This window comes from Rissa tridactyla, chromosome 6 (assembly GCF_028500815.1).
Source record: "Rissa tridactyla isolate bRisTri1 chromosome 6, bRisTri1.patW.cur.20221130, whole genome shotgun sequence".
NCBI lineage: Eukaryota > Metazoa > Chordata > Aves > Charadriiformes > Laridae > Rissa > Rissa tridactyla.
In genome coordinates this window covers 14,514,566-14,541,747 of record NC_071471.1, presented here as the reverse complement: position 1 = coordinate 14,541,747, position 27,182 = coordinate 14,514,566, and the positions used below count along the sequence as shown (strand labels likewise).

General features: G+C 48.3%; 2 protein-coding genes across 2 annotated transcripts; both read left to right on the top strand.

Annotated features, from left to right (window-relative positions):
* Window positions 1-489: 489 nt before the first annotated feature.
* On the top strand, window positions 490-4,050 carry LOC128910818 (sentrin-specific protease 2-like). The gene is made up of 6 exons (XM_054204613.1): window positions 490-618; window positions 1,037-1,240; window positions 1,360-1,439; window positions 2,546-2,630; window positions 3,329-3,424; window positions 3,988-4,050. Exons 1-6 carry the CDS (start codon window positions 490-492, stop codon window positions 4,048-4,050), a joined length of 657 nt encoding a protein of 218 aa, XP_054060588.1.
* Window positions 4,051-8,173: 4,123 nt separating this feature from the next.
* On the top strand, window positions 8,174-25,907 carry LOC128911069 (sentrin-specific protease 2-like). Its single transcript, XM_054205321.1, has 8 exons — window positions 8,174-8,185; window positions 14,311-14,328; window positions 22,337-22,468; window positions 22,887-23,090; window positions 23,210-23,292; window positions 24,403-24,487; window positions 25,186-25,281; window positions 25,845-25,907. The coding sequence occupies exons 1-8, from the start codon at window positions 8,174-8,176 to the stop codon at window positions 25,905-25,907; spliced, it is 693 nt and encodes a 230-aa protein (XP_054061296.1).
* Window positions 25,908-27,182: the final 1,275 nt, after the last annotated feature.

Sequence of the window (27,182 nt, the reverse complement as noted above, 5' to 3'; positions counted from 1 at the left end):
CCAGCTGCATGCACAGCCTGGACTCCCGATTGCCTGACTGCAGTGTAGCTGCCTCGGTTTCTCCCTTTGCTGGTACTTCAGCTCCCTTGAAGTTCCCCCACCTTCCCATTCTTTCAGGCTCCTGACGTAGCTGCCTTGGCATGGAGAATGCCTGCTGCGGTTGCCTTAAACCTCAGCGTTGCGAGGGCTGCAGCATCGCATGGGAAAGGCGTTTGCTGTGTGTTTGCTCGTCCCTGCGTTTTGTCTCAGCTTCCTTGGTGAAAACAAATTGAGGCAAACCTGGGCCCTGAAGTTCCAAGTCAGGATGCTGAAACCAACCAACCAACCAAAAAGGGCGATTGCTAACCTAGCCGAAAGCCGGCAAAGGCAGTTGCTCTGTCACCTGAGCTTCATTTCCAGGCCGTGTTTGAGCTGAAAGGTGCCCACAGGTTGGCATGCTCGATGCTCTGTTTCACAAGTCCTTCCCCATTTAATTGTCCATTTCAGGCCATGGAGAGAGAGGTCGTTGCCGCATTAGGCAAAGGTGAGCCAGAGGAGATCATGAGCAGTGCCTTCAACCTAAAGGTGACTCGTGAGGACATCCACACCTTAAGGAACGGTTGCTGGCTAAATGATGAGGTAAAACTAGCTGCAGCACAGGGATCTTCTAATTGAGCATTTCTTTAAAAATACCCCTTCACCGTGTACTTTTCAAAGTTATTTGATGACCTGCACTGCAGAGGCTAGAAATCTCTGTGCAGTTCTTATTTTAGGTACTTGAGGGTCCAGTGTTCCTGGCAGTTCCTTTACTTGTTGTGTTATGTGCTTCCAGGAGTTAGTCCAGGTTCTTGGAGTGGGTGGCAGGTGTTTTTACCAAAGTGCAGTTTGATAAACAACTGTAACCAAGTGCGAAGTTCTCTCAACAAAAGCTGACAGCTGAGGCTGGAGTTCTCTCAGCTGCGTACTTCAGGGTGGCCAGAAGAGAGATGTGGCTGTATTTTTCGTTTGGTAAGCTAGCGTCTGATTTTACATCTCCAGTTTACTCTTTGTGGTACAGGTCATTAATTTCTACATGGGTCTTGTGATGGAGAGAAGTAAGAAGGCAGGATATCCATCAGTCCACGCTTTTAGTTCCTTGTTTTATGAAAAACTAGCTTCTGGGGGCTACAGGACAGTAAGAAGATTGACCAGACGCGTGGATGTCTTCCACAAGGACGTCATCTTAGTGCCCATTAATTTGAGCTTGCACTGGGCACTAGCGGTGAGTCAAACGGGCTTGTTATTTAGAGTTGGGTGGGGAGAAAAAGCTAGCAAGAAAAGTCATGGAGGTTTGTGCAGCACAAGGTGGTGCTTTGTCTAACAGTCACCTTTGAATAACAGGTCATAGACACCAGAAAGAAGACCGTCAAATACTACGACTCCCTGGGACAAGGAGGGGACAAGATTTGTGAGACTTTGCTGTAAGTAACTGCTCAGTCAGTGCTTTTGTGTTGTGAATTAGGAGAAGGGTTTTGGGTTTTGCCCCTGTGACACGACGGCAAGTTTCCACATTTCCTGTAGATAACAAACCAGAAATCTTGGATTCGCTTGCTGCGAGTTGTCTGACAGTGACTCCTTCCCTAGTCTCACGTCGTCCCCTCCACCCAGCGTCTTGGATGCCTGGGTTCTGCCACCTTCCCCCTATAGCACAGACAAAGACATGGTAGCCCCGTGGCACACGGGCACCAACTTTGTTAGTGATCAATAAAATGGGGCTATTGACGAAAGGGAAGAATTTGAGGGCAGAAGTGTTTGAGGATACCACTGGGTGCTCTTTGTAATTCTGACATTCTCGTTCAAGACAGATACCGTGTAGCCAGCTTTTGCAGCTGTGTCAGCTGGCACGCACACCTCTCCAACGTAACGGGGACAGGTTTTCCTGTTGTGCAAGCAGGCGTCCTTAGAAGTCTCTGCCACTGATGCAGAGGTAGTAAAACCCCTTAATCCAGCAGCTTTGTAGCCCAAGAGCAAGGAGAGCGGCCCCGCAGAGACAAACCAAGCGTTGGTTTAGTCCGGTGCTGTCCTGAACAGTTAAGAGCAGGTGCCTGGGAAAGGCTATAAGAACAGGTCTGCATCCAGTCCTTTTTTCCAGCAACTGGTGGCCTGGAAACTTCCTCAGCCAGAGGTGCTGGCCCAAAAGCTTTTGTATTTGTCCTTCCGGAGGCGCACGCAGTCTGTGGGATTCAGGCACGTGGTGGGCTGACGACATTAGGGTTCCTTGCTTGGTTTTTCTGTTCTTCCTCTGATAACATGGGATTTGGGGTTTTTTGACCTCTGCTAAGCAATGACCTTATTTGGAATTGTCGGAATTGTCGGTCTCATTCCTGATGGTTAGCTCGCAGCCTCTCGCAGCGTTTGTAAATTTAAGATTTGGATTTTTCCTCCAAATGCCTGAAATCAGCTGCTGTGAGGATCCTCTGACATGTTTACTCTCCTGCCATTCATCTTCCTGTGATCTTTCAGCAGCTCTTTTTTTCTCGGCCTAAATTACAGCGATGAAGAGTGGCTTTTCTTTTGTTTTCAACAGCAAATACCTGCAAGAGGAGAGCCGTGAAAAAAGACACGTGAAGCTGAATGTTTCAGAGTGGACTGTTCACAGCATGGAGCCACATGTGAGTGAGCACTGCTTGCACTTGAAATGTGAACTAGAACTCCTTGTCACAAAGCTCTTAACGCTTTCTCATAAGGCCAGGACTTCAGAGAACAGCCATAAGCATCTTCTTCTGGTCCCACATGGGGCTGCAAGTGGACCAGGAAACCGTGCTGGGATGAAATCTTTGAGCAGTGCCTCTCCTTGCTGGCCGAATACTTTGTTGGTTTTTTTTTAATTCCTCTGCCACGTGAAGGTGAATTTGGCTTTGCCCCCATTTCACAAGTCAAATTTCAAGTCTCTTTAGCAGTCGTCAGAGAACGTGGGCTGCTTGTTTGCAGCCCAAATCCTGGCACGTGACAAAGCAAAGGGTTGGGCTGATGTTTCTCAGCAATAGCGAAAAGCAGCACCGAAAGCCTCGATTTAAGGGATGTCACTTCAGAAAGACACTGTAGAAACCTCCAGACACCTTGCAGGGAGGAAGCCTGCTGTCCCTTATCAGCCTGCCAGGAATTTGGCTTGTAACATCCGAGCGTAGGAAGCCGAGGGCAGGGATGATGTGCAGTTCCTGGGGTCTGTTCCTTGTGTTGGGGAGCGGTTACTGGGGATGGTGCAAGTTCAGGAGTGTCTGGTTAGGGTATTTTTGGTAATGGGTGCTGCTTCCAAGTTGCTTTTCCTTGAAGATAGAGGCAAATTCTCCATCTTCTTTGCATTCGTTAGGAAATCCCTCAGCAATCGAATGGAAGCGACTGTGGCGTTTTCACCTGCAAATACGCAGATTACATCTCGAGAGAGAAACCGCTGACCTTTACACAGGTGAGTGAAGGTTCTAAACAGCTCCAGCCCCTTTCGCACAGAGACAAGAGCCAGGGAAGTTACGCAGCGGCTGTTAATTGCATCTGGTGCAGCGGCTGAGGTTTTGTACCTCTCTCCGTTCTTGGGAGATAGTGGCTGGGCTGGAACTTCCAAGTGGCCTCAGCAGGGCAGAGCTGTGTTCTCCATCCTGGCGTCCGGTATCTGCTCCCAGTGAGATTCCTCTTGGGCGAGGTACTGGAGCCAGGGGGTTTGTGAGATCTGGCCTTGGGATCTTTGGGAGAAATGGGTCTCAGCCTTTGACCAGTGAAGACACTGGTTCTTTTCCAAGGCAGTGCTCTTCTGTGAAAGTGCTTGTGAGCTGTTGTGTGGTCAAGGAGATCTGGTTTTGGTGGCATGTCACCCTCTTAGGAGCTGTGCGGGTGAAAGCCAGGTTGTACCGGAAGGGCAAGCGTTGGCGGTTCTTAAAAGGAAGTGTATAATAAGGAAGTAACTGGGCGTTTCTGCGTATTTTGTGTCTCTTTCTGCCATGATGTGTATTTAATGGATTTTTCTTTTCTTTTCAGATCCACATGCCTTATTTCCGCGAGAGGATGGTGTGGGAAATACTCCATCAAGAGCTGCTGTGAGGCATGCTCTACCAGAGTAACACTGTCATCACCTTTGGGTGACTACCTCTTCTTTTAGTTACTTTTCTACTACCTCATTTGAAATAGCAGCAGGCACACAAGTTTTTCTCTTTAGGTTAAGTAGTAGTGGTTAAGATTGTTATTTCCCCCCCTGCCTGCCCCTATTTTGGAGACAGTAACTCTCCTTGAAATTAGCTAACACACCTTAAGCACAAGCTGGAAAGGTTGGCGTCACCTGGGCAAGGAAATGGTTAAGAACGAATGCTGTGAACTTCCATCGCAGAGAGGGCTGCTCACACCTCGCAGCGCACGTGGCCGCGTTCTGGACGAATGGGACTCATCTGGTGGTGGTGACATTGCACGAGTGGAACTTCTCTCACAGCACACGTGGTCACGTTATGGACAAATGGGACTCATCTGGTGGTGGCAACAGTTGTGTGAGCTGACCTTCTCTTCCCAACAAGAAGGTGCTGAACTACTGTTTCCTCAAAGAGAGTTTTCTTCTGTTTCTGGAATAATCTACCATCTACTTGATGCCTACAAGTGGATTTGTGATGACCATCAGAAGAAAGCATTTACCATCTTTTGATTTGCGAGAGAAACCCCTGTGGTTGGGGTTGGTTTGTTTTATTTCTGTCTCCAGGGAGTTTTATAATGTGAAAAGAGAAGTATTTATTTATTTTTATTAAAATAAATATTTAAATTATTTAAAGAGCCTTACTGGAATGAAACTTGATCTGGTAATGAGAGTGATTTAGGGTTTTTTTGTCTTTGAAAATAAGGTTGACATATCAATGTGGGTTTTAGCTCACTGACAGTGTATGGAGGAAGACGACTCTGGCCAGGCTGGGTATCAGAGCACCAGAACCTCCAAGCGATTGTCCCAAAATGCTGAAGGGACAACCAGGACGTTGTTCAGCAGCGAGAATCCCAGTAACAGCCAAGTAGGAGATTATTGCTGCTCTGCCGCAGGCGCTGCCTCCAGGCGTCTGCCCAATGAAGAGCTTGTGTCGATCCTCGCTCTGTTACGCTCAGACCCAGCTAGATCAGTTTAAACATGGCGTTTCCCCCTTTCTTTCATTTTTTTCCCCCCTCTAGCTTGCACTCCAGAGCTGGAGTGGGATTTCAGGTCTTTCCTTGACCATCGTAGAGGAAAAATTGCCCAAGAGGTGGTTTGGAAGCCCCGTGTTGGAACGTTTGTACAAATGACCGTGTGGTGTTGTTTCTGTAATGGCAGTTACCATCGTGTGAGGTGATTCCTGCCCGGTGATGCGGTCTCTCCTCTCCTCGTCTTCGGGGGGAAAGCTGGTGATTTTGGGGCCATGCCCTCTGTCGCCGTGGGTGGGATCAGCCTTCCCGGTGCTGCTCCTCGCCTGAAGGTCTGCTCTCCTGGGCCGGCTGACGCGGTGGTTTGGCTGTGGTGCGGGTCAGCAGCCGCATCGCTCTCTGCTTTCAAAGTGATGAGCTTAATCTGTCCCCAAATCAGAGGAGATTCTCCAAAGGAAGAACTATTACAAAGGCAATGTGTCGTGGTTTGTCCCTCCATGAGATACTTCATCTTCACGGAATCCCGGAGGACGTGGAAGATTTTAGCTGTTTATTACCGCTAGGACGCAGTAGCTGAATGCTCGAAGTGTCCTTTCCCCTTCCCTTGGGTTCTCGCTGTCTGGGGGCTGCAGTTTTGAGGCTGACCCTGTGCTCTGCTGAGTACAAAAGCAGAATTTGTGGGTTTTTTGTGGGAAAAAACCCCAATGAACCAGCAAACAAGCCCTGCAGAGGGGCGAGTGGGGTAAGGACACTGCCCAGGTCCTCCTGGGCCCCCCCCCGTTAAGCAGACGGGGCTCGGGGGTGTGATGGAAGGAGCAGGGTGATGCTGCTGTGAACACCTTACCTGGTGCCTTCTCTGTCCTCTCCGCGACCCGCCAAGGACTTGTGTGGAGTAAACCCCGTCGGGGGACACCTGCTGCTGGTCGCTTGGCAGCGCTTGTGGCTGCTGAAAGCCTCTGTGTATGAGGCGGTGGGGAAATTGTACGCGTAGCAGCCGCCGTCCCCTCTGATCCATGGCTCTGGCCCTTCAGCCGGGGCTCGTGTCCTTGTGCCCCGAGGCGGTTCCCGGAGAGCAGCCCCTGGGGAGCAACAGCCTGTTAACACTGTGCTCTGGGTGAGCAGTTGTGTGGGAGCTGGGCCTCGCTTCTCCTTAGGAAATGGCCTTTTGGAGATGACGAGCTTGCTCTTTTTCGTGCTGATGGGCGAGCGCGTGTGCGGTGTGAGTAATGCCCTGCCGCCCTCGGCGGGGCAGGGGGGACACACGCTCCTCATGGGGCTTCTTCGCACAGTTGTGACGCTGCCGGCTGCCCCGTGAGGTGGTCCTTGCTCACAGGAAGGCCGTGGAGGGGGCTCAGCCCCCAAGGCTGGCTCAGACCTGGCCTCACATGGCCAGTGACCACAGGTCTACCAGGAGCAGAGTCATCCTCGGCTGGGGATGGCGGGGGGACAGCAAAGGTGAAAACTGATGCTCTCTTTGTGATTGCTCATGCTAGAGGCAGGGAGGGGATTTATTTTGTTTCCAAAACACGTGGGCGTGACGAGTGCCCTGATTTGGTGCTTTGAAGTGTTACAGGAGCGGCACCGGAGCCTTCCCCCCTCGGGGGCCACCTCTCCGTGGCACTGTGTCCCTGGTGCCCGATGGGTGGGAGGGAAAGAGCACAGCTCTAGGGACCGTGGGGGTTCCCGTGAGAGCCCGCGTTTGGAGCACTGTATCCAGCTCTGGTGCCACCAAGAGCAGAAGGACACGGAGCTGTTGGAGCGGGGCCAGAGGAGGCCCCGGAGATGCTGGGAGGGCTGGAGCCCCTCTGCTGGGAGGACAGGCTGAGAGAGCTGGGGGGGTTCAGCCTGGAGAAGAGAAGGCTCCGGGGAGACCTTCGAGCCCCTTCCAGTCCCTAAAGGGGCTCCAGGAGAGCTGGGGAGGGACTCTGGATCAGGGAGGGGAGCGACAGAACAAGGGGTGCTGGTTTCAAAGGGACGGAGGGGAGATTTAGATAAGATCTCGGGCAGAAATTCTTTGCTGTGAGGGTGGTGAGCCCCTGGCCCAGGTTGCCCAGAGAAGCTGTGGCTGCCCCATCCCTGGAGGTGTTCAAGGCCAGGTTGGAGGGGGCTTGGAGCAAGCTGGTCTGGTGGCAGGTGTCCCTGCCCATGGGATCTCTCAGATGATCTTTAAGGTCCCTTCCAACCCAAGCCACTCTCTGCTTCTCTGATTCCACGAAAGACAGGATCCTGGCCTTGGCCCCGCTCGGCTGGGCAGGACCACCTTTTTTTCCTCATCAGCCTGTAATTTTTCAACTTATTGCAGCATCAGGAGGAGTTGTGGAGGTGATAAGGAGTTTAAATTTTTAACCTTCCCTGGAGGTGGAAAAAAAAAAAAAATTTAAGAGAACGTAATAATTCTGAGCAGGAAACTGCAGTGTCTGGCTTGGAATATGGCCTTTTCTCTTTCAGAGTCACTGTGAGAAGCTTTAATAGTACAAGTGTTTCTACTTCAGTGGAGATGAGGTTAGGAAAATTTGGTTCCCAGGAGGTTAAAAATGCTACATGGGAATGAATGCTGAAAGACAGGGATGAGAGAATAGACTCGTCCCGCCCCCGGTATCACCTCTCTGTTGATGTCTTCATGTCCTTCCTACAACTGTTATGTTTTTAGGGAGGTACTATTACTTCTGACTTGCTCGAGGTGGATTTCTGTGTGTTAGTTTTTTTATAACAAGTTGATGTAGTTGCTGTTGTGCAAGTCAACTGAAAACCAGTTCAAGACGGCAGCCGAACTTTAGTAAAGGTTTGCCAGGATAACCTGCGCTGTATTTCCAATCAGAAGGAGTGGGAACATGAAGACCTTTCGAGCAAAGTCTTTTTGAAACACAATTGTGCAGGGTACGACAGGACAGCAATTGCTATCCCACCTGCTTCCCTAGTCTCTGCTCTTCTGTTCTTCCTGCTTCCCTACTCTTCCCTTTCCTATACTTTGATTTCAAACAAAAAATAATAAAATCACGTGCGGGCAGTCTTCCCCAAGGCTTCAAATGAGCGATGGCTGAACTTTTGTGAGTCATAACTAGGTAAGGTGTATGCAATGTACGTGTTTGTAAAATTAAGAGAGAAGAGCACAGAGCTACAACCTGCTATTTCAGACTAGATCAGGGAGCGGCTTTTCTAATGCTCTTGCTGGTGTTATTTATGACATTTTTGGCTTACTTAAGGCTTCTATTTTACCGAGTCAATGGCTTTTCTACTTTTTGAAGCGGGAAGCGCTCAAGTCTCTGCAGAGTAGCAGCAGCGTTTGGATAAAGAATCTAGGATATGACTTTCCGACTGTCTGTTGAGCTGCTCCAAGTCCACGCTGCCAACAAGAATTGTGCTCCTGAAAACGTGTTCTGCTTTCTCCCTTATACTAGTGTTTGGACAGCCAGTCGGATCTGGGAATTAAATCAGCTGATTTTTTTCCCTGATTCCGTTTCCAGCTGCGTTGCTTTGCAGGCTTGACTGGATTGTGGAGCCACGAGTCCTAGTGTCAGCATTGGGGATGGAGAAGAAATACCAGGTGCTTTCGCAAGTAATGGGACTTGCTATTTCAGCAGCAAAGCAAACTGAAACTGGTTTATGTCACAGTTTAAAAAGGGAGGGGAAAAAAAAAAAGAAGGGAAAAAAATTGGAAGTTGTGGAAGAAGAACTAAGGAAGCAGTTTGAGAAGGTTCGAAACAATCTGATAGCTGGATGCCACCAAAAGGACAGGTCGTTCTTTGTGTTCCTCCTTCATCAGCTGCCCTTGATCTGACTTTTTGTTGGGCTGGTCGGTACCCAAAGCTGTCAGAAAACCATTTGCTTTTTGCTGCTGGACTAGTCTCCTGCCGGCTTGGTGGCACGGAGTGAGCCCCAGGGCCAGTGCAAGCGGCAGAGGTGGTGGGAGGAAGCTGGGCTTCCGTGCTTCTTGTCTGATAGTCTCATTTTTCAAAACACATTCTTGTCTTTTTTCACTTTTTTTTTTTTTTCTTTTTGGTGGAGTGTGGGAACTGTCATGGGAAGGGACTGCTCTGCTTTCCCTCCCAGTGGATTCCCAGCCCCCCCAGCAGTGATCTGGTCTGGTGATGGTGTGCTTCAGGGGGAGAGAGCCAAAAGCTGTTCCTTCTCTGTTGGATCGGTTGCTAAATTGAGTAGCAGGGGGGTGGAAGGAGTGTGAAGTGAGCGTAATTACACCTTGCGTAAATGTTATCGTAGATTTGATGCTGTGTAATGTGGGGCTGCAGCTTTCCTTAAGAAAAAAAGTGGAACTACATAATTGTATAGGAATTTAGGATTTAAAAAATACCTCAATCCCTTTATTTGCCGGTATCTTCCACTAAGGAAGTGAAACCTGTAACTTGGGTCCCCGTGAGGAAAACCTGGATCTCGGAAGCGCAAAGAACACGTGGTCCTCACTTCCATACCTTACGGCTGCTTCTGTCCACGGAACCCTTTTCTGTCTGCTGCCCCCCAAATAATGCTGCTGCCCTGGCATTCCCTGCCTGTGGAGCAGAGGACTGTAACGCATCTTGATGAACGTGCTCCGAAATGTCATCCCTACAGCATTACCCGTTGTTTTCAATATGCTTCAAGGATGGAGAGAATGATTTGGAAACACACAAGCCTGGACTTCAGGGCTTCCACCTCGATGCCAGCAATGCCCAAGGAAGGGGAAGAACTGTTGGTAACCATCAAGGGAGCTGGTGGTTTGTAAAATGGACACGTCACAAATTCAAGGTCAGAACAAAATGGTTATTTAATACCAACACCAGTCCTGATCTGCTTACCAGCAGAGTTTGAATAGAGGGAGGATAAAGAAGTTTGGCTTTTCTTCTTTTTTCTTCCGCATTCATTCCAGGAGCCTGGTTTGGCAAGAGAGCAAGGATTAGGAAGAGAAAATGCCTGAAGAACAACAGAATGAGCTAGTAGAGACTGTGGAATTTGGGTGAGCTGTGGGAGTGGCTTGTACGAAGCCTCAATATGTGTCAGGATGCTGGGGCGTAAACTGCTTTTGGAGGGATGCAGGCTCCTGGTGTTTGACATTTTAGCCAGGGAGGATTTCCTGGGACTTGGTGGGGGGTGAGAGCTTTGCCATTGTAGGGGTTATTACCAGTCTCAGGAATATCTGGAGCAGGTGAGGTGCCAGGAGTTCCTTGGAGGCTGGAAGTACTAAAGAAGTGGCATAATCCTGTAAAATGGGGGAGATTGAAGAGGGAGGTTTCAAAGAATGATGATCTGGAAACAAAAACGTGGGTGTTTAAAAACTGGACAACGTTGTAAAGTCCAAAAGAGCGGAATGGATCTAAGCCAGCTGTTTAATTTTCTGGTTTAGATACACGTCTCTTTCTTCTCAGATCACAGGTGTCCCGCTTCCACATCCATCTTAACGTGACAGAGCAAAGATTGTTCTAAAAATATAGCAAAGGGATGAAGACTTCAGTCATTTGCTTATGCTCATGGAATTTCTCTACTGATTTCTTCAAAGCTTATTAACTTCTAAACACTAGAAAGGGGTACGGGGTATGTCTGTGGGCAAGATCCTCCCTGCTGCTTCCCTCCGGTTGTGCATTTCTGGTGTCCTTCTCGGTATCAGACCACCCGTATTTCGACAAGGTTCCTTCTGTCTTGCCTGATCCCGCCAAGAGGGTGAAGTTTTATGAACAGAAGTCTTTTTCCCCAAAGGAAGAACAGCCTTAGTTTGGGGTTTGGCCCTTCTTTAATCTGGCGTTGTCTAACTCTTTTACAAAGAGTTGAAGGCTGCTTACAGCGCTATTAATACATTAACTCAGAACTCATGTCTGTGGATTGTTTCCTTTGGAAGGGAATAACGCGTTGAGGTTAAATTTGTTGTTTGTAACCTAAATTAGTTCTCAGGATTTGCACTGCCCTTTGCAGGGTTAATATGTGAGGTGGCCATAGTTTAGGACACTTCCTCCAATATTTTGATGGAGAAGAATATGGCCTTGATTCTCTTGCTCCTGGAATTCACTGAAAATCTGCTTCATCCTGCGAGTTGTGTCCCACCCCGTCCCCACAGTGTTGGATGGGAGGCAATTGTAAATAGTTCAACTTGAAGTTGTTTGGAAGTGGTTTAAGCACGATCCCATGTTGGTTTAGCAAATGAATTTCAGAACGCTTAATCTGGAATGCCCATTAGGCTGAATATTCAGGTTTAAGAGATGCTACAAAGACAAACCAGGTGATTTTTGAAAAAAATCCGGTACTGCGGTGTCATGGCTGAGCGTTCTTGATCAGAATTGACACAAAATTTAGAACTGTTTGGTTTTAGGAAAAAATAGAATTCTGCTGCTGCTGAACTTGAAATGTTCTTTAATCTCTTGAAAGAAAGAAAACCTTCTGGTGTGGTCAAACCAAGCGTTTAGGCAATGGCACTGAAGTTAAGTTTTATACCGATTAAAAAAAAGTCTCCAATGCTAATGAGGGTCTGTCATTACCAAAGAAGATTGCAAGTAAATAACAGAGTAGAGGGGGTATTATTTGAGAACAGTGTCTGAGCGTGTGACACAGGATTGCAGTTTCGGTCGGTGGAAAATGAGGATTTGTTTGGAAGTGTGAAGCCTGCACATGTAATGACACTTGTGCCGGTGTGTGTATATATGGATATATATGCACCACGCGGCAGGGGAGGGAGCAGAGCCCATCTCCAGGAGTGCTGGGCACCTCTCTGGTGACACCGGGAGGACAGAGCAGGGTCTCCGCACGCCTCCCCCAAAGCCATCCTCCCAGCCCAGACCAGATGTGGAGCAGACGCTGCAGCGGGGCTTCGCTGAGCTGATGTGCCACCTCCATGCAAGCCCCTGCCATGGCAATGGTGGCGGGAAGCTGAGGGACCCCTGCCCGGCACCCCTAGTCCTTCTGGGTCCACAAAGAGGTGGTGATGGCCACTAATCTGGCCACTGTTATGCCACTAATTTGAAATATGCTGCTTCAGCATCCAGTTCTATGAAGCTGCTTTCACACTTTTCTCCACCGTGGACAGAAACGGGAGTGTTGCAGGTGAGTTTTGGCTTCACAGAGAGAAACCGAGAAAAACCTCGCATCTTTCTTTACCCAGGAACTCAAATGCCCTGCGCCCCCTCCAGCTCTCGGCTGCAGGATTCAGCTAACACCTGCGGGATGGGGAGAGGAGAGGGAGGCAGAAGCCGACTGAAGAGGCATCTCCAAGTCGCAGGCCCTGCGGGGGGCTGCCCTGCCCTCTGCCGGGCTGCTTCCACCGCCCACCCTGCCTGCAGCCTGCCTGCAACGCCTCTGCCATGGCCACTTCTGCCTCCAGCGCTCAGGCATCTTCCTGGGCCAGAGCCCTGAAGCATAAAGTGGAGCGGCAATTAAGTTCCTAAAGCAATGAGGAAGGTCGTTGTCATTAAACCACAGCCCACCACCACTTAAGACTCCCTGCAGGCGTCAAAAGCTAGGGGGACCTCCTGTGACAAGGGCTGTCCCAAAGGGCCATTCCTGCCCTGAGCCCTTTCATCTGCCCCCTTTGCTCCTCTTGGACTTAACCATTCATTTTCATTCCTCATGTGGAAAAGGCTCTCCAGGACGTGGCTGCAGCAGCACGGGCACATTTCCACCCCAGAGGCAACACCTGATAAACCACTAGGAAGAACCCTATTAAACCCCCCACCCCTTAACAGCGGGGCAGGGCAGAGGATGGCCCCCGAGCGCCAGCCAAGGCCACCAGGAGCCAGCTCAGCACTCGCCAGCCCCACAGCGGCCGCTTTAGCCGGGCTCCCTGCAGCGGGCCCTTGGCCGCCGCTACATCACGGTTCGTCACAATGGTCGAACGCAGCGTCCGCGTCCCTAGTTGCAGCGGAGCCATGGCGGAACCGCACGCAGCGCCTGCAGCTCCCCAGCGGAGAGGCACAAAGCGTCGCTTGGGCCGTGAGGCCAGGGCTGGGTAAGCGGGGCCTTGTGGGACCCCCCGGGGCCTGCTTGGGGGTAACAGGAGCCTCGGCCCCATGGCGTCGGCCTGAGGGGCTTGAGCCGTTAGCCGCTCTGCGGGCTGGGGCGCAGTGTGGTGTCCTGCCCCGGGGTCCCCGCCACGCTCCTGGGCTGGGCTCGGCCCCTTGAGGCTTTTCCGTGAGAGAAGGATGAACAATTACGGGCGTGAGTGGTGAAGGTGGTGGGCAAAGGAGATAAGCGTTAGCTACTCTCGTACTGCACTGCTGAAGCGCAGTCTGCGATTTTTTGGGATGGGGGGTTACCCTGTGAAAACTTGAATTTTTTACAAATTCAAATTATAAATCTTAATGAAGTGCCCTCAACACTGGTGGGGGAGGAGGTTTTGAAAAGAGGAGGGCCTGAGCTTCTGTGGGAGTCTACAGAGTTGTTGAGTTTTCCTAATACCTTCTTTCTTTCCTGTCCTTGCTAAGGAGGCAAGTCAAATGCTGGGCGTAAATAGGTGCTGTCTCCTGTAGAGCGTGGAGAAGGACATGAATGCGTCTGTCATGGCATTTTGTGGGGCAAATAGAGGAAAAAACCAACTAGGAGCAACCTTTGTGCTCCATTCCCAAAGTAAAAATGTGTACTGGATTTTATCGTTGTTATCAAGTGATAGAATATTTGGACATACGCTTAATAAGAAAGGGTGCAGCTAAGAATCCTTTGAAGAACGAGTTCCCGAGCACTGCTTTAGCAGTAAGTTATTGCAGTGGGTGTCTGCATGAGTTGCTTTCCCACCTTTTGTTTCCTGTCCTACTTAGTCTTTTCTTTGCAACTCCGTGTAGTGACTGAGGAACTTGGAAGGCTTAGTAATGGCTGGTATGTGGCTTTCCTTGAGGAAAGAGGAAAACTTGGCATCGTAACTTCTGCAAGTTTTTGGTGATAGGAACAGATGTAAAACATTAGGAAGCATTAAGAGAATGAGGAAAAGAGGCCTAATAGGGTGTAGTGGGATAATGAGCTGTGTGTGAGCGGTCCGTTGCCTGGGAGAGGTTGTGGGGGGTTGATGGGGGATGCTCAGCGGTGTGCTCAGGTTGGGTGTGTGTGCCTGAGATGATCGCAGGGGTGCTCGGAGGAGGAAACCTTTGGGCTATGAAAAGTAACTTTGGAAGTTTGGGTCCTGTGAAGGGAAGTCAGCCTGGTAGAAGCTTCAGGAAGTTTCAAACCACTCTTCTGTGTTTTCTTTCCTCAGCATTTGTACACCTGTGGAGGATCCCGATGAGCCTCCAGCCAAAAAGAGAAGAACAGGTATTGGACGTTACAGAAGTCTTTAATAGGCCTGATTTTTCTTAGGTTTCATCTGCCTTAGAAAACTCTGGCTTTTGTACTTCTTTTGACTTTCCTACTTTCTCTACTTTAGTTTATTACTTTTGTGGTAAACACGTACACGTAATAAACTGCATGCATGTGTGGAGGGGGGAGGAGGATAAATTGCACCCTGTGCTGCTTCTCCGGAAACAGGGAATGTTCCCCAAAGCAGGGTTTTTTTGCAGATCTGGCTGGCAGACTCACGGGTGGGTTAGTCTTTGAGCTGTGGCTCTGAGGGGCTGCTCAGTGAGGCAACTAATACAAAAATTGCCACCAAGTGCTGTTGGCAGAAGGGTGTGAAACTTGAAATGGGTTACACTGCTTTAGCTGTGGCTTTGGTGCCAATAGAAATCCTAATCTCCTTTCCTATCATGTTCTTATATGGCCTGTCTTTGGTTTTTTAGATTTTGACAACTCTGAGCCTGGAGAGAAACCTGAAGAAGTTTCCTCTGTGGTGAAGTTGCAACGCAAGGCAACTAAACGCCCGAGAGCGTCAGTCAGGGACGATGCTGTGAGCAGAGAGTCTGGGGAAGAGGTTAGCAAGGGTTGGGAAAATAGGGTGAATCTGTGGAAGATGAAAGAGCAAGCGTCTCTCCCTGAAGCGTCCTGAAGTTGGGCCTGCTCTGAGCCTGTGCAGCAGTAGGTGGTTCTTTTCCATTTCTAGCAGGCAGCTCTTGTGTGCTGGGTTCGCCTTCCTCAGCTCTGCGTCCTCTGCTCTGGCACTTGCGTCCGAGGAAGGAGCAAAGCGTTTGTTGCCTTCCAGATACTTTCCCGTCATCCCAGTTTATGGTTGTCCTGTGTTTGTAAACTGTTGTTACTCTCTCTCTCAAGCTTGTAGTTAAGGAATCAAAATACACTACTTTGCAAGAAAAACTGCGTACTTCCTCTGGATAAACCTCCTTCTCATAGGTTCATAATCCACCATTCCGGGGGAGGATGGCTGTAGGACTCGGACTCTGTCAAAATGAGTCATGAGCTGCTTGACTTCCCAGTTTGGTTCCAGTAGTAGTGCTATTTTTCTTATTGCCCTATAGGATAAGAGGAATAAGAATCTGTCATGCTCTGACTATTAGTTCGTGAGAGAGTCATTCTCTCTTATTTGTTCAAAATATGTTTCTGAAGGGCTAAACTACCACACTTTGGACTAGTGATAACTGCGTGACAAGTTTATATTGTTTTAATCACTGCAGGTATGAGAGCCTGTATTAAAAGCCTAAAGTGTACTCGTCAGAGATCCTGCAAAGATTGGCATTCTTCCGCAGTCTGAGCGGGCAAATCATGGTCCCCAAGTCAGAACAGAGTTGACTAAATTTCAGGAAGTTTATGTTTGCTGGCATTCACATGGAATTCATGTTTTACTCTCGTTGTTTTCCTTTTTTTTGTTTGCAGTCCATCTTTTCTGAGCCTCCAGCTAAAAGGGCAAGATGGTGTATGGAAGAAGGAGGGATGCTACAAATTGGTAAGGCTGACATGGAGTTATGAACTCGTTTCTTTTTCACCCGCCCTTGTGCACCGTACAGCTGGACCCCTAGAGTTCTGTAGGGCTTATTGCAGGCACAATACTAGGCAGCATCTGGGAATACTTGAGTGTGAGCTCTGATTCCTGCCTGCATCCTTGCATTGCCTCTGGAGTGGAGCCAGGCGTTGATCTTGTCATCTCAGTAGACGAGCTGCCTTGGATGCAGTCCTTCAGTTCTGATATGTCCACTGTTGGCTTGCCAGAAGTCAGTAGTTTGAAAAGCTGATTATGGGTAGCAGGTCCTGATAACCCTTTTTTATTTCGGGTTTTGGCTGGCAATCCCTTGTGTGCACAACTTTCTGTAGTTGCCAGTATGAAACTCTGAAACTCTCCTCAAGTGACATAACACAAATAATATTATGATGTAGGAGAGAAAATGACAAGCTTTCTTTTGTGAAGCTCTTGACTGTAAACTCATAAAACCCTTCAATTTCTTTTTGTAGTTATCGATGCCTTACGCTCACTGTCCCTTTGTGACAAGACAATTCCGCGTCTGAGGTAAAAATCCTTCCATTTTCTTGGAGTTCTTCTCCGAAAGGTTTATTGCCTTTCTCTTTTGTTGTTGAACTTCCTCCGTATTGCCTAACATTTGTATTTGTGTCCACAGAGCAATATTCCTCCAAGGTAGCCTGGAACTCCCTCAGGCTGCTGTACTAAGGGAGGTCTCCAGCTGCTTTTTTGGTTTTTTCTCCCCCGACTGATTTTAAGCTTTTTCTTTAAATCCAGATACTTCATAGACACAGGAGATTAGATAAAGATTAAAGGTCTGTGGTAAGAGGAAGTGTAGAACTTGAGAAGAGGCTGAGGTGACAAACAGCAGTGTATCTTCAAGGCAGTTGTTCTGATTTTCGCTTTGACTTCTCTGTACTTTCCCATGAGCTAGTTGAAGACAGCAGGTCTTCATCTAAAGGTTGTAAACATCTCGCGTCTGTCTCCATCATCATCAGCGTACGTGCTTTAACACAACAGCTGTTGGTGAAGCTAGCATCGGGAGCTGCATATTTGAACCTTCTCTTGATACTATTTCTTTTGCCCTTGATGTTTTTAGCACAAGACAGAGGGGCAAGCAGGACATCAAACCTGCCTCAGGCAGCGTCTTGACACCGAGGCCACCCATTAAGGAGCGCGCTGCGCCAGAACGCAGCACTTTGGAAGCCAGCAAAATGGGGAGGCTTTTCTGTACTGCTGAAGAGGTAACCTGAGCGCGAAATGTGTCTTTTGAACGGAAAGAACTTAGCACTGATAGCAAAACGGCGTGTAAAGGCTGAAGGAGCAGTTTGTAACAGCACAGTGGGTGTAGTGAAAGAAGTTGAAGGGATGCTTCTGGGAAATCAGCATATAGCATTTCATTTGCCTTTACGTGCATCAAGTCTTGGAACAGAGCAGTGGTTTGTTGCCAAAGGATTGAATTTTAAACCATTTTCATGGACCTGGTGTAGTGGGGGAGGACCCTGCAGCCAGTTTCCCTTGTCAGTGGAGCTGTACTGCCTTGTCACTAAGTATGTATTTGTTGCAGAGTTGTTTCACTATGTTGTCCTTAACCTAGCTCAACTCTGCTCTTTAGGTAGCAAGTCTAAAAGGATGGCGGAGGGAAAAAACCCACTGAGTTGCTGCTACTCCTTCCTTACAGGGCTATCTGAGAGGTCTTTCCCTGTCCTTTCCTTCCAATACCTGAAGGAACCATTGGAAAATTCCTGATGAGCTTACATGGGAGAAGAATGTAGGGCAAAGTGCTGGAGAAGCAGGCCATGGCAAGCTGTGGAGCATGATTAGGATACGCCCGGGGACTCATAGCAGCCAATCATGATGTCTATTGGCAGGAATGCCTATTAGCCTGAATTATTAGGCAAGGGGTGCAGACCATAGCTGAAGAGCAGAGGCCCCCAATTGAGGAAACAGTTGCAGAAGGAATTTTGAGCGTTCTGGTGGGACACGAGCTCCTAGAGCAGGGCTAACACAAAAGGAAGGTGGGAATTCCTGCTAAAGTAAATGTGAATAACGTGCCAGTATTTTGGGAGCAGCCTGTGCAGTCCACGCTATATCCGGATGACAAACGTTTGCTTCACATGCAGTGGTTCTAAGCTGTTTGTTTTTCCCTCCATTTTGCTAGGATGTTCAGCGAGGAGAAAAGGTGAAACATCAAAAGCCTTTGGAACCAGTAAAGGAAGAAGATGCTGGAAGCCGTCCTAATACAGAGCCGACAAGGTTCCGCAAGTAATTATAGGCAAAATTACCTTTAACTTCTTGGTGGTAACTTTGTAGGTGTTGTACATGGAAGCGGAGGGGATGACTGTGTCCTACTGTGGGGGTTCTGGGCAGTGTCCCAGGGCAAGTGTTGGGGCAAAGTAATTTTTAAAAGACCGACCCCCCCGCTTCAGCTCCCTGCAATGAAGCACGAATAGTCCCTGAATGATCTGTTGGGCTCATATCTCAGAGCAGAGCTGGAGCATGTGAAGCAGATTCCTTTCAGGTGAAGCTAAACCAGAGCGTGTTCCCAGGGCACGTGCCTAATGCACTCCGACTGCTAATGAGCATGTAGTCTCTGAGGTCAGGGTAGAGCAGGTCTGAAGTAAAATGTCCTCCTCGGTGGCCTCCTCAGGTTAATCCAGGTATTTGTAGGATGTGCAAAGAATGTTTCTTTCTTTTTAAAGACAAACCAAAAAAGCCACTGATTGACTGGTGAAAAGGTAAAGGGAACAAATACCACGATTGATTGATCTCTCTTGAAATTCTGAAGAGACAGAAAATTGGACTCGTGTATCTTCAGTGTGCCCGAGTTGAAAGTGGCCGAGTTTCTGAACGTAAGCTCCCCATGGAAATCCCTTTGCATTTTGTCCGGAAACTAGTGCAGGAGACAGGATGTTTCTGCCAAGGGATTAAACAGCTTAATTTTACGTTACGTATACCTGTTGCTTTACCCATGACTTCCAACTCTAACGTAGACAGTTGCGTCCGTCTGAACTGGATCTGTCCTAGTGAATTGGTATGTACTGACAAGAAATGCCCTAGGTATAAAAATAGTGATTCTCCTCTGTTGTTTTTGCTGCACCAAAGGGTTGAAGCCTATTCCAAGGAACCTGTGATGAGTGACCTGAAAGAAACAAAAGGAGGAGGAGATGTTTATCCATATCCAACGCTAAGGACTGGTGAGTATCCCCATGATTCAAATCCCTTCCAGTTTGTAGGTAGACTTCAAATGAAAATAGGGCATTTCCTATACACTCCCACATGATATTCAAAGTTCACACTGCTTGCCAGAGTTCAAACTTCCTAATTTAAATATATTTTTTATTTATTTATTCCTCAGAAACGGAGAGCTACGTACATCTGATGGCAATCGAAAGTTGACTTATTTTTTTAATACTGCTGCTTTTCTGTGCAGGTATCAAATTGGTAGGTGTTTGCTGCCCAGAGCTGTCTCAGGGAGATGTTGTGACCAGGTAGAGTCTCTTTTCATCACGGTTCTTGTTTCTTTTGGCTCTGTGCGCGTGTCTCTTTCCGTCCCTGTTCTTCTCCCCGCTTTAAAGCCTAGCGCTCTCTTTAGCCGTGCGGCACTGTTGTGTGCTTAAATTGTCAGTGGTTCACCTGAGCGTGAGGGGAGAGAAGGAAATAAAGGAACGGATAGAGTATGACGGGTTGAAGTGAAAGGAACATTTTCTTGCCTTTTTTTGTGGATTTAACTACCAAGGGAAGTCATTTGACAAAGCTTGTGATAGCTACTCTTACCACGCTGGACTGAAAGTGGAGAATACTGTGAGAGTCTGTTGTAGGTCTCCCTCCTGAAAAAGGGGGTCTTTGGTGACAAGGCAAATTCTTGGTTTTGAGGAAGGCACGTATAGACAGACATCTTTACTGTCTGTGTATTTGTTTGCTCTTCAGAGTCTGTGTGGTTTTACTGGTAATCCTCTCCAAATGGGGACAGTCACTCTCTTGACTAGCCTATAGGAGGCAAGTAAATATCCTGTAGGTGTCCCATTTTTCATTCCCTGTGGTGGTCTTAGTTCCCGTAAGCTAACTGTATGTGGCTGCAGGTAGAGTTGCGGGTGTTCATGTTATACCTTGCAGTATAAGCCCTAGCAAGCAGCATTTATCCCCAGTAGATCCCAGAGCACTTGACAGAGGAAGTGCTGGTTGCTTCCCTGTTTTCCAAATAATGAAACTGATCAAGAGAAACCAAAGGAGTCTTGCACAGGGAGATGGGAAGGAATTTACAAAGCTCCAGCGCTTCCTTCTATGCCAGTCTCGCTGCTCCGAAAGAATCGTGCTGGAAGCGGAGACGATGTTGTCACACGTGTGCAACCGAGGCTGTAGTCAGCAGGAGCCTTGAAAAAGCATTTCTTGTCCAGAAGGTGAATTCTTGAGAATTCCGTGGGACAGTACAGGTCCACAGCTCACTGCTCTCTCTCTTTCTCTCTCCCTCTCCTCGCAGGGGCTCCCCACCAGCAGAAGAATGTCTGGAAGAGGACGGAGCGGTGAAACAAGCTGTTGCAGTTGCAGGGGTAAGCTTGTGTTATTCATGATTTCATTTTTTAGGAAAATGTATCTGGCTGTGATCAGAACTTTTTGCGCTCCTCCCTTTCATTACTTCCTCAACAATATCTGTATTCATCCAGGTCATTTTTCCCAAGGGAAGCGGGAGCATGATTTGTTGAGTAGCACGATCACAGAGGGTTTCCCGCTGCCGTTCATTTTGTTTCTGGACTATGATGAGCGCACTACCCTATACTATTTTTCTTCTTCCCCTTTGATGTGTTGGGTACAGCCTCAGAGTCTTTACTGCACAGGCTTGGTTGACCTGCAGAGCTGGACTGTGGTATCTTTAGTGGTGTCTTGTTTTGTGAGATAGGAAGTACATCTCTTTGACTTTCGTCTCTGGTCAGGATTGAGATCAAAATTAAATTTTAGTCCTGGAAATCAGAGCTATTAATCTCCATCTCAACCTGATACCTACCTGCGGAGGCTTTTCTGGGGTTCTTAACGCTACTCCAAGCCAAACTAACTTCCTGCCTCTCTTGCCTCCGTTTAGTTTTGAGTGCAGCACTACATGGGTGCGCAGTTGGGATGCAGTCCTCGACAAAAAGTAACTTTGGAGTCGGCTGGTTAGATGTGTGTACAAAAGCCCTTCCAGTTTTAGACATGAGCAAGATTTTCTGTGCTATCCCCTAGCAAAAAAATCTGTGCTGGATTGGTAGCTTGACGTCCTTTTGTCTCACAGGAACAGCGTGGAGCTCAGATCGCAGAAGGTGTGTTATGCCAAGTACCTCTGGCACCCGCCCAGGCCAAAAAGTCACCCGCCCTTGCCGTGAAAGGAAAGAAAGTCATAAGGCTGAGAAGAATAGGAAAAGACTTTACTCCACTCACAGAGGTACCGTAGCTGACAGGCTGTTTGACAAAAGAGAAGGCTGTGAAACAGCTGCAAGGAACTCCATTTGTTACAGGTGGTTCTTCAGGCTTTTTGAAATCTGAAGAACTTGCACTTAACCTGTTAGGGAGTGTCTGCAGCTGTGACTTCCCAGTGCAAAGGTCAGCACTAAAGCTGGTTTGAAGGATTGAAAGGATTTAAGCATTTGATGCTCCACGCACTCCTTCAGTTGTGCTAACCTAAGGGTTGGTGGGGCTTCTGTTACTCGGACAAAAAGGAGTCCACGTTTAACAACAGCCTCCCCTGCTTGTCTGAGTGTTGGCCGCTTTTATTCTTGGGAGTTGCAGTCTGATCGAGCGCCCCCTTTTTTGCCTCTTGAGGATTGACTTGGAAAGGGCTAGCAAGTCCAGAGTTTACAACGTCTGCGGGGTGATGCTCAGTACAAGGAAAACCAGGGGTTTTCTTATCCTGCTAGCCCACGTTCAACCGAGAAGAAGATGCTCTGGCAGTTCAGAGTATTTTATACTAAAGACCCAGTGGTTGCTTTGCATTCCCTAAGCAGAATTTCCTTTGCATGGAAACCTGCAAATGACAACCAGCTGCATGCACAGCCTGGACTCCCGATTGCCTGACTGCAGTGTAGCTGCCTCGGTTTCCCCCTTTGCTGGTACTTCAGCTCCCTTGAAGTTCCCCCACCTTCCCATTCTTTCAGGCTCCTGACGTAGCTGCCTTGGCATGGAGAATGCCTGCTGCGGTTGCCTTAAACCTCAGCGTTGCGAGGGCTGCAGCATCGCATGGGAAAGGCGTTTGCTGTGTGTTTGCTCGTCCCTGCGTTTTGTCTCAGCTTCCTTGGTGAAAACAAATTGAGGCAAACCTGGACCCTGAAGATCCAAGTCAGGATGCTGAAACCAACCAACCAACCAACCAAAAAGGGCGATTGCTAACCTAGCCGAAAGCCGGCAAAGGCAGTTGCTCTGTCACCTGAGCTTCATTTCCAGGCCGTGTTTGAGCTGAAAGCTGCCCACAGGTTGGCATGCTCGATGCTCTGTTGCACAAGTCCTTCCCCATTTAATTGTTCATTTCAGGCCATGGAGAGAGAGGTCGTTGCCGCATTAGGCAAAGGTGAGCCAGAGGAGATCATGAGCAGTGCCTTCAACCTAAAGGTGACTCGTGAGGACATCCACACCTTAAGGAACGGTTGCTGGCTAAATGATGAGGTAAAACTAGCTGCAGCACAGGGATCTTCTAATTGAGCATTTCTTTAAAAATACCCCTTCACCGTGTACTTTTCGAAGTTATTTGATAACCTGCACTGCAGAGGCTAGAAATCTCTGTGCAGTTCTTATTTTAGGTACTTGAGGGTCCAGTGTTCCTGACAGTTCCTTTACTTGTTGTGTTATGTGCTTCCAGGAGTTAGTCCAGGTTCTTGGAGTGGGTGGCAGGTGTTTTTATCAAAGTGCAGTTTGATAACCAACTGTAACCAAGTGCGAAGTTCTCTCAACAAAAGCTGACAGCTGAGGCTGGAGTTCTCTCAGCTGCGTACTTCAGGGTGGCCAGAAAAGAGATGTGGCTGTATTTTTCGTTTGGTAAGCTAGCGTCTGATTTTACATCTCCAGTTTACTCTTTGTGGTACAGGTCATTAATTTCTACATGGGTCTTGTGATGGAGAGAAGTAAGAAGGCAGGATATCCATCAGTCCACGCTTTTAGTTCCTTGTTTTATGAAAAACTAGCTTCTGGGGGCTACAGGACAGTAAGAAGATTGACCAGACGCGTGGATGTCTTCCAGAAGGACATCATCTTTGTGCCCATTAACTTGAGCTTGCACTGGGCACTAGCGGTGAGTCAAACGGGCTTGTTATTTAGAGTTGGGTGGGGAGAAAAAGCTAGCAAGAAAAGTCATGGAGGTTTGTGCAGCACAAGGTGGTGCTTTGTCTAACAGTCACCTTTGAATAACAGGTCATAGACACCAGAAAGAAGACCGTCAAATACTTTGACTCCCGAGGACAAGAAGGAGGGGACAAGATTTGTGAGACTTTGCTGTAAGTAACTGCTCAGTCAGTGCTTTTGTGTTGTGAATGAGGAGAACGTTTTGGGTTTTGCCCCTGTGACACGACGGCAAGTTTCCACATGTCTTGTAGATAACAAACCAGAAATCTTGGATTCGCTTGCTGCGAGTTGTCTGACAGTGACTCCTTCCCTAGTCTCACGTCGTCCCCTCCACCCAGCGTCTTGGGTGCCTGGGTTCTGCCACCTTCCCCCTATAGCACAGACAAAGACATGGTAGCCCCGTGGCACACGGGCACCAACTTTGTTAGTGATCAATAAAATGGGGCTATTGACGAAAGGGGCAGAAGTTTTTTGAGGGCAGAAGTGTTTGAGGATACCGCTGGGTGCTCTTTGTAATTCTGACATTCTCGTTCAAGACAGATACCGTGTAGCCAGCTTTTGCAGCTGTGTCAGCTGGCACGCACACCTCTCCAACGTAACGGGGACAGGTTTTCCTGTTGTGCAAGCAGGCGTCCTTAGAAGTCTCTGCCACTGATGCAGAGGTAGTAAAACCCCTTAATCCAGCAGCTTTGTAGCCCAAGAGCAAGGAGAGCGGCCCCGCAGAGACAAACCAAGCGTTGGTTTAGTCCGGTGCTGTCCTGAACAGTTAAGAGCAGGTGCCTGGGAAAGGCTATAAGAACAGGTCTGCATCCAGTCCTTTTTTCCAGCAACTGGTGGCCTGGAAACTTCCTCAGCCAGAGGTGCTGGCCCAAAAGCTTTTGTATTTGTCCTTCCGGAGGCGCACGCAGTCTGTGGGATTCAGGCACGTGGTGGGCTGACGACATTAGGGTTCCTTGCTTGGTTTTTCTGTTCTTCCTCTGATAACATGGGATTTGGGGTTTTTTGACCTCTGCTAAGCAATGACCTTATTTGGAATTGTCGGAATTGTCGGTCTCATTCCTGATGGTTAGCTCGCAGCCTCTCGCAGCGTTTGTAAATTTAAGATTTGGATTTTTCCTCCAAATGCCTGAAATCAGCTGCTGTGAGGATCCTCTGACATGTTTACTCTCCTGCCATTCATCTTCCTGTGATCTTTCAGCAGCTCTTTTTTTCTCGGCCTAAATTACAGCGATGAAGAGTGGTTTTTCTTTTGTTTTCAACAGCAAATACCTGCAAGAGGAGAGCCGTGAAAAAAGACACGTGAAGCTGAGTGTTTCGGAGTGGACTGTTCACAGCATGGAGCCACATGTGAGTGAGCACTGCTTGCACTTGAAATGTGAACTAGAACTCCTTGTCACAAAGCTCTTAACGCTTTCTCATAAGGCCAGGACTTCAGAGAACAGCCATAAGCATCTTCTTCTGGTACCACATGGGGCTGCAAGTGGCCCAGGAAACCATGCTGGGATGAAATCTTTGAGCAGTGCCTCTCCTTGCTGGCCGAATACTTTGTTGGGTTTTTTTTAATTCCTCTGCCACGTGAAGGTGAATTTGGCTTTGCCCCCATTTCACAAGTCAAATTCCAAGTCTCTTTAGCAGTTGTCAGAGAACGTGGGCTGCTTGTTTGCAGCCCAGATCCTGGTACGTGACAAAGCAAAGGGTTGGGCTGATGTTTCTCAGCAATAGTGAAAAGCAGCACCGAAAGCCTCGATTTAAGGGATGTCACTTCAGAAAGACACTGTAGAAACCTCCAGACACCTTGCAGGGAGGAAGCCTGCTGTCCCTTATCAGCCTGCCAGGAATTTGGCTTGTAACATCCGAGCGTAGGAAGCCGAGGGGAGGGATGATGTGCAGTTCCTGGGGTCTGTTCCTTGTGTTGGGGAGCGGTTACTGGGGATGGTGCAAGTTCAGGAGTGTCTGGTTAGGGTATTTTTGGTAATGGGTGCTGCTTCCAAGTTGCTTTTCCTTGAAGATAGAGGCAAATTCTCCATCTTCTTTGCATTCGTTAGGAAATCCCTCAGCAATCGAATGGAAGCGACTGTGGCGTTTTCACCTGCAAATACGCAGATTACATCTCGAGAGAGAAACCGCTGACCTTTACACAGGTGAGTGAAGGTTCTAAACAGCTCCAGCCCCTTTCGCACAGAGACAAGAGCCAGGGAAGTTACGCAGCGGCTGTTAATTGCATCTGGTGCAGCGGCTGAGGTTTTGTACCTCTCTCCGTTCTTGGGAGATAGTGGCTGGGCTGGAACTTCCAAGTGGCCTCAGCAGGGCAGAGCTGTGTTCTCCATCCTGGCGTCCGGTATCTGCTCCCAGTGAGATTCCTCTTGGGCGAGGTACTGGAGCCAGGGGGTTTGTGAGATCTGGCCTTGGGATCTTTGGGAGAAATGGGTCTCAGCCTTTGACCAGTGAAGACACTGGTTCTTTTCCAAGGCAGTGCTCTTCTGTGAAAGTGCTTGTGAGCTGTTGTGTGGTCAAGGAGATCTGGTTTTGGTGGCATGTCACCCTCTTAGGAGCTGTGTGGGTGAAAGCCAGGTTGTACCGGAAGGGCAAGCGTTGGCAGTTCTTAAAAGGAAGTGTATATTAAGGAAGTAACTGGGCGTTTCTGCGTATTTTGTGTCTCTTTCTGCCATGATGTGCATTTCATGGATTTTTCTTTTCTTTTCAGATCCACATGCCTTATTTCCGCGAGAGGATGGTCTGGGAAATACTCCATCAAGAGCTGCTCTGAGGCATGCGCTACCAGAGTAACACTGTCATCACCTTTGGGTGACTACCTCTTCTTTTAGTTACTTTTCTACTACCTCATTTGAAATAGCAGCAGGCACACAAGTTTTTCTCTTTAGGTTAAGTAGTAGTGGTTAAGATTGTTATTTCCCCCCCGCCTGCCCCTATTTTGGAGACAGTAACTCTCCTTGAAATTAGCTAACACACCTTAAGCACAAGCTGGAAAGGTTGGCGTCACCTGGGCAAGGAAATGGTTAACAACAAATGCTGTGAACTTCCATCGCAGAGAGGGCTGCTCACACCTCGCAGCGCACGTGGCCGCGTTCTGGACGAATGGGAATCGTCTGGTGGTGGTGACATTGCACGAGTGGAACTTCTCTCACAGCACACATGGTCACGTTATGGACAAATGGGACTCATCTGGTGGTGGCAACAGTTGTGTGAGCTGACCTTCTCTTCCCAACAAGAAGGTGCTGAACTGCTGTTTCCTCAAAGAGAGTTTTCTTCTGTTTCTGGAGTAACCTACCATCTACTTGATGCCTACAAGTGGATTTGTGATGACCATCAGAAGAAAGCATTTACCATCTTTTGATTTGCGAGAGAAACCCCTGTGGTTGGGGTTGGTTTGTTTTATTTCTGTCTCCAGGGAGTTCTGTAATGTGAAAAGAGAAGTATTTATTTATTTTTATTAAAATAAATATTTAAATTATTTGAAGAGCCTTACTGGAATGAAACTTGATCTGGTAATGAGAGTGATTTAGGGTTTTTTTGTCATTGAAAATAAGGTTGACATATCAATGTGGGTTTTAGCTCACTCACAGTCTATGGAGGAAGACGACTCTGGCCAGGCTGGGTATCAGAGCACCAGAACCTCCAAGCGATTGTCCCAAAATGCTGAAGGGACAACCAGGACGTTGTTCAGCAGCGAGAATCCCAGTAACAGCCAAATAGGAGATTATTGCTGCTCTGCCGCAGGCGCTGCCTCCAGGCGTCTGCCCAATGAAGAGCTTGTGTCGATCCTCGCTCTGTTACGCTCAGACCCAGCTAGATCAGTTTAAACATGGTGTTTCCCCCTTTCTTTCATTTTTTTCCCCCCTCTAGCTTACACTCCGGAGCTGGAGTGGGATTTCAGGTCTTTCCTTGACCATCGCAGGGGAAAAATTGCCCAAGAGGTGGTTTGGAAGCCCCGTGTTGGAACGCTTGTACAAATGACCGTGTGGTGGTGTTTCTGTAATGGCAGTTACCATCATGTGAGGTGATTCCTGCCCGGTGATGCGGT

Bases quoted from the DNA above. Each gene is read 5' to 3' on its own strand.
- LOC128911069 (XM_054205321.1), top strand. The intron at 24,488-25,185 runs GTGAGTGAGCAC...TGCATTCGTTAG, and splicing joins TTCACAGCATGGAGCCACAT to GAAATCCCTCAGCAATCGAA. The intron at 25,282-25,844 runs GTGAGTGAAGGT...TTTTCTTTTCAG, and splicing joins AACCGCTGACCTTTACACAG to ATCCACATGCCTTATTTCCG.
- LOC128910818 (XM_054204613.1), top strand. From the start codon at position 490: ATGGAGAGAGAGGTCGTTGCCGCATTAGGCAAAGGTGAGCCAGAGGAG. The intron at 1,241-1,359 runs GTGAGTCAAACG...TTTGAATAACAG, and splicing joins GCTTGCACTGGGCACTAGCG to GTCATAGACACCAGAAAGAA. The intron at 1,440-2,545 runs GTAAGTAACTGC...TGTTTTCAACAG, and splicing joins AAGATTTGTGAGACTTTGCT to CAAATACCTGCAAGAGGAGA.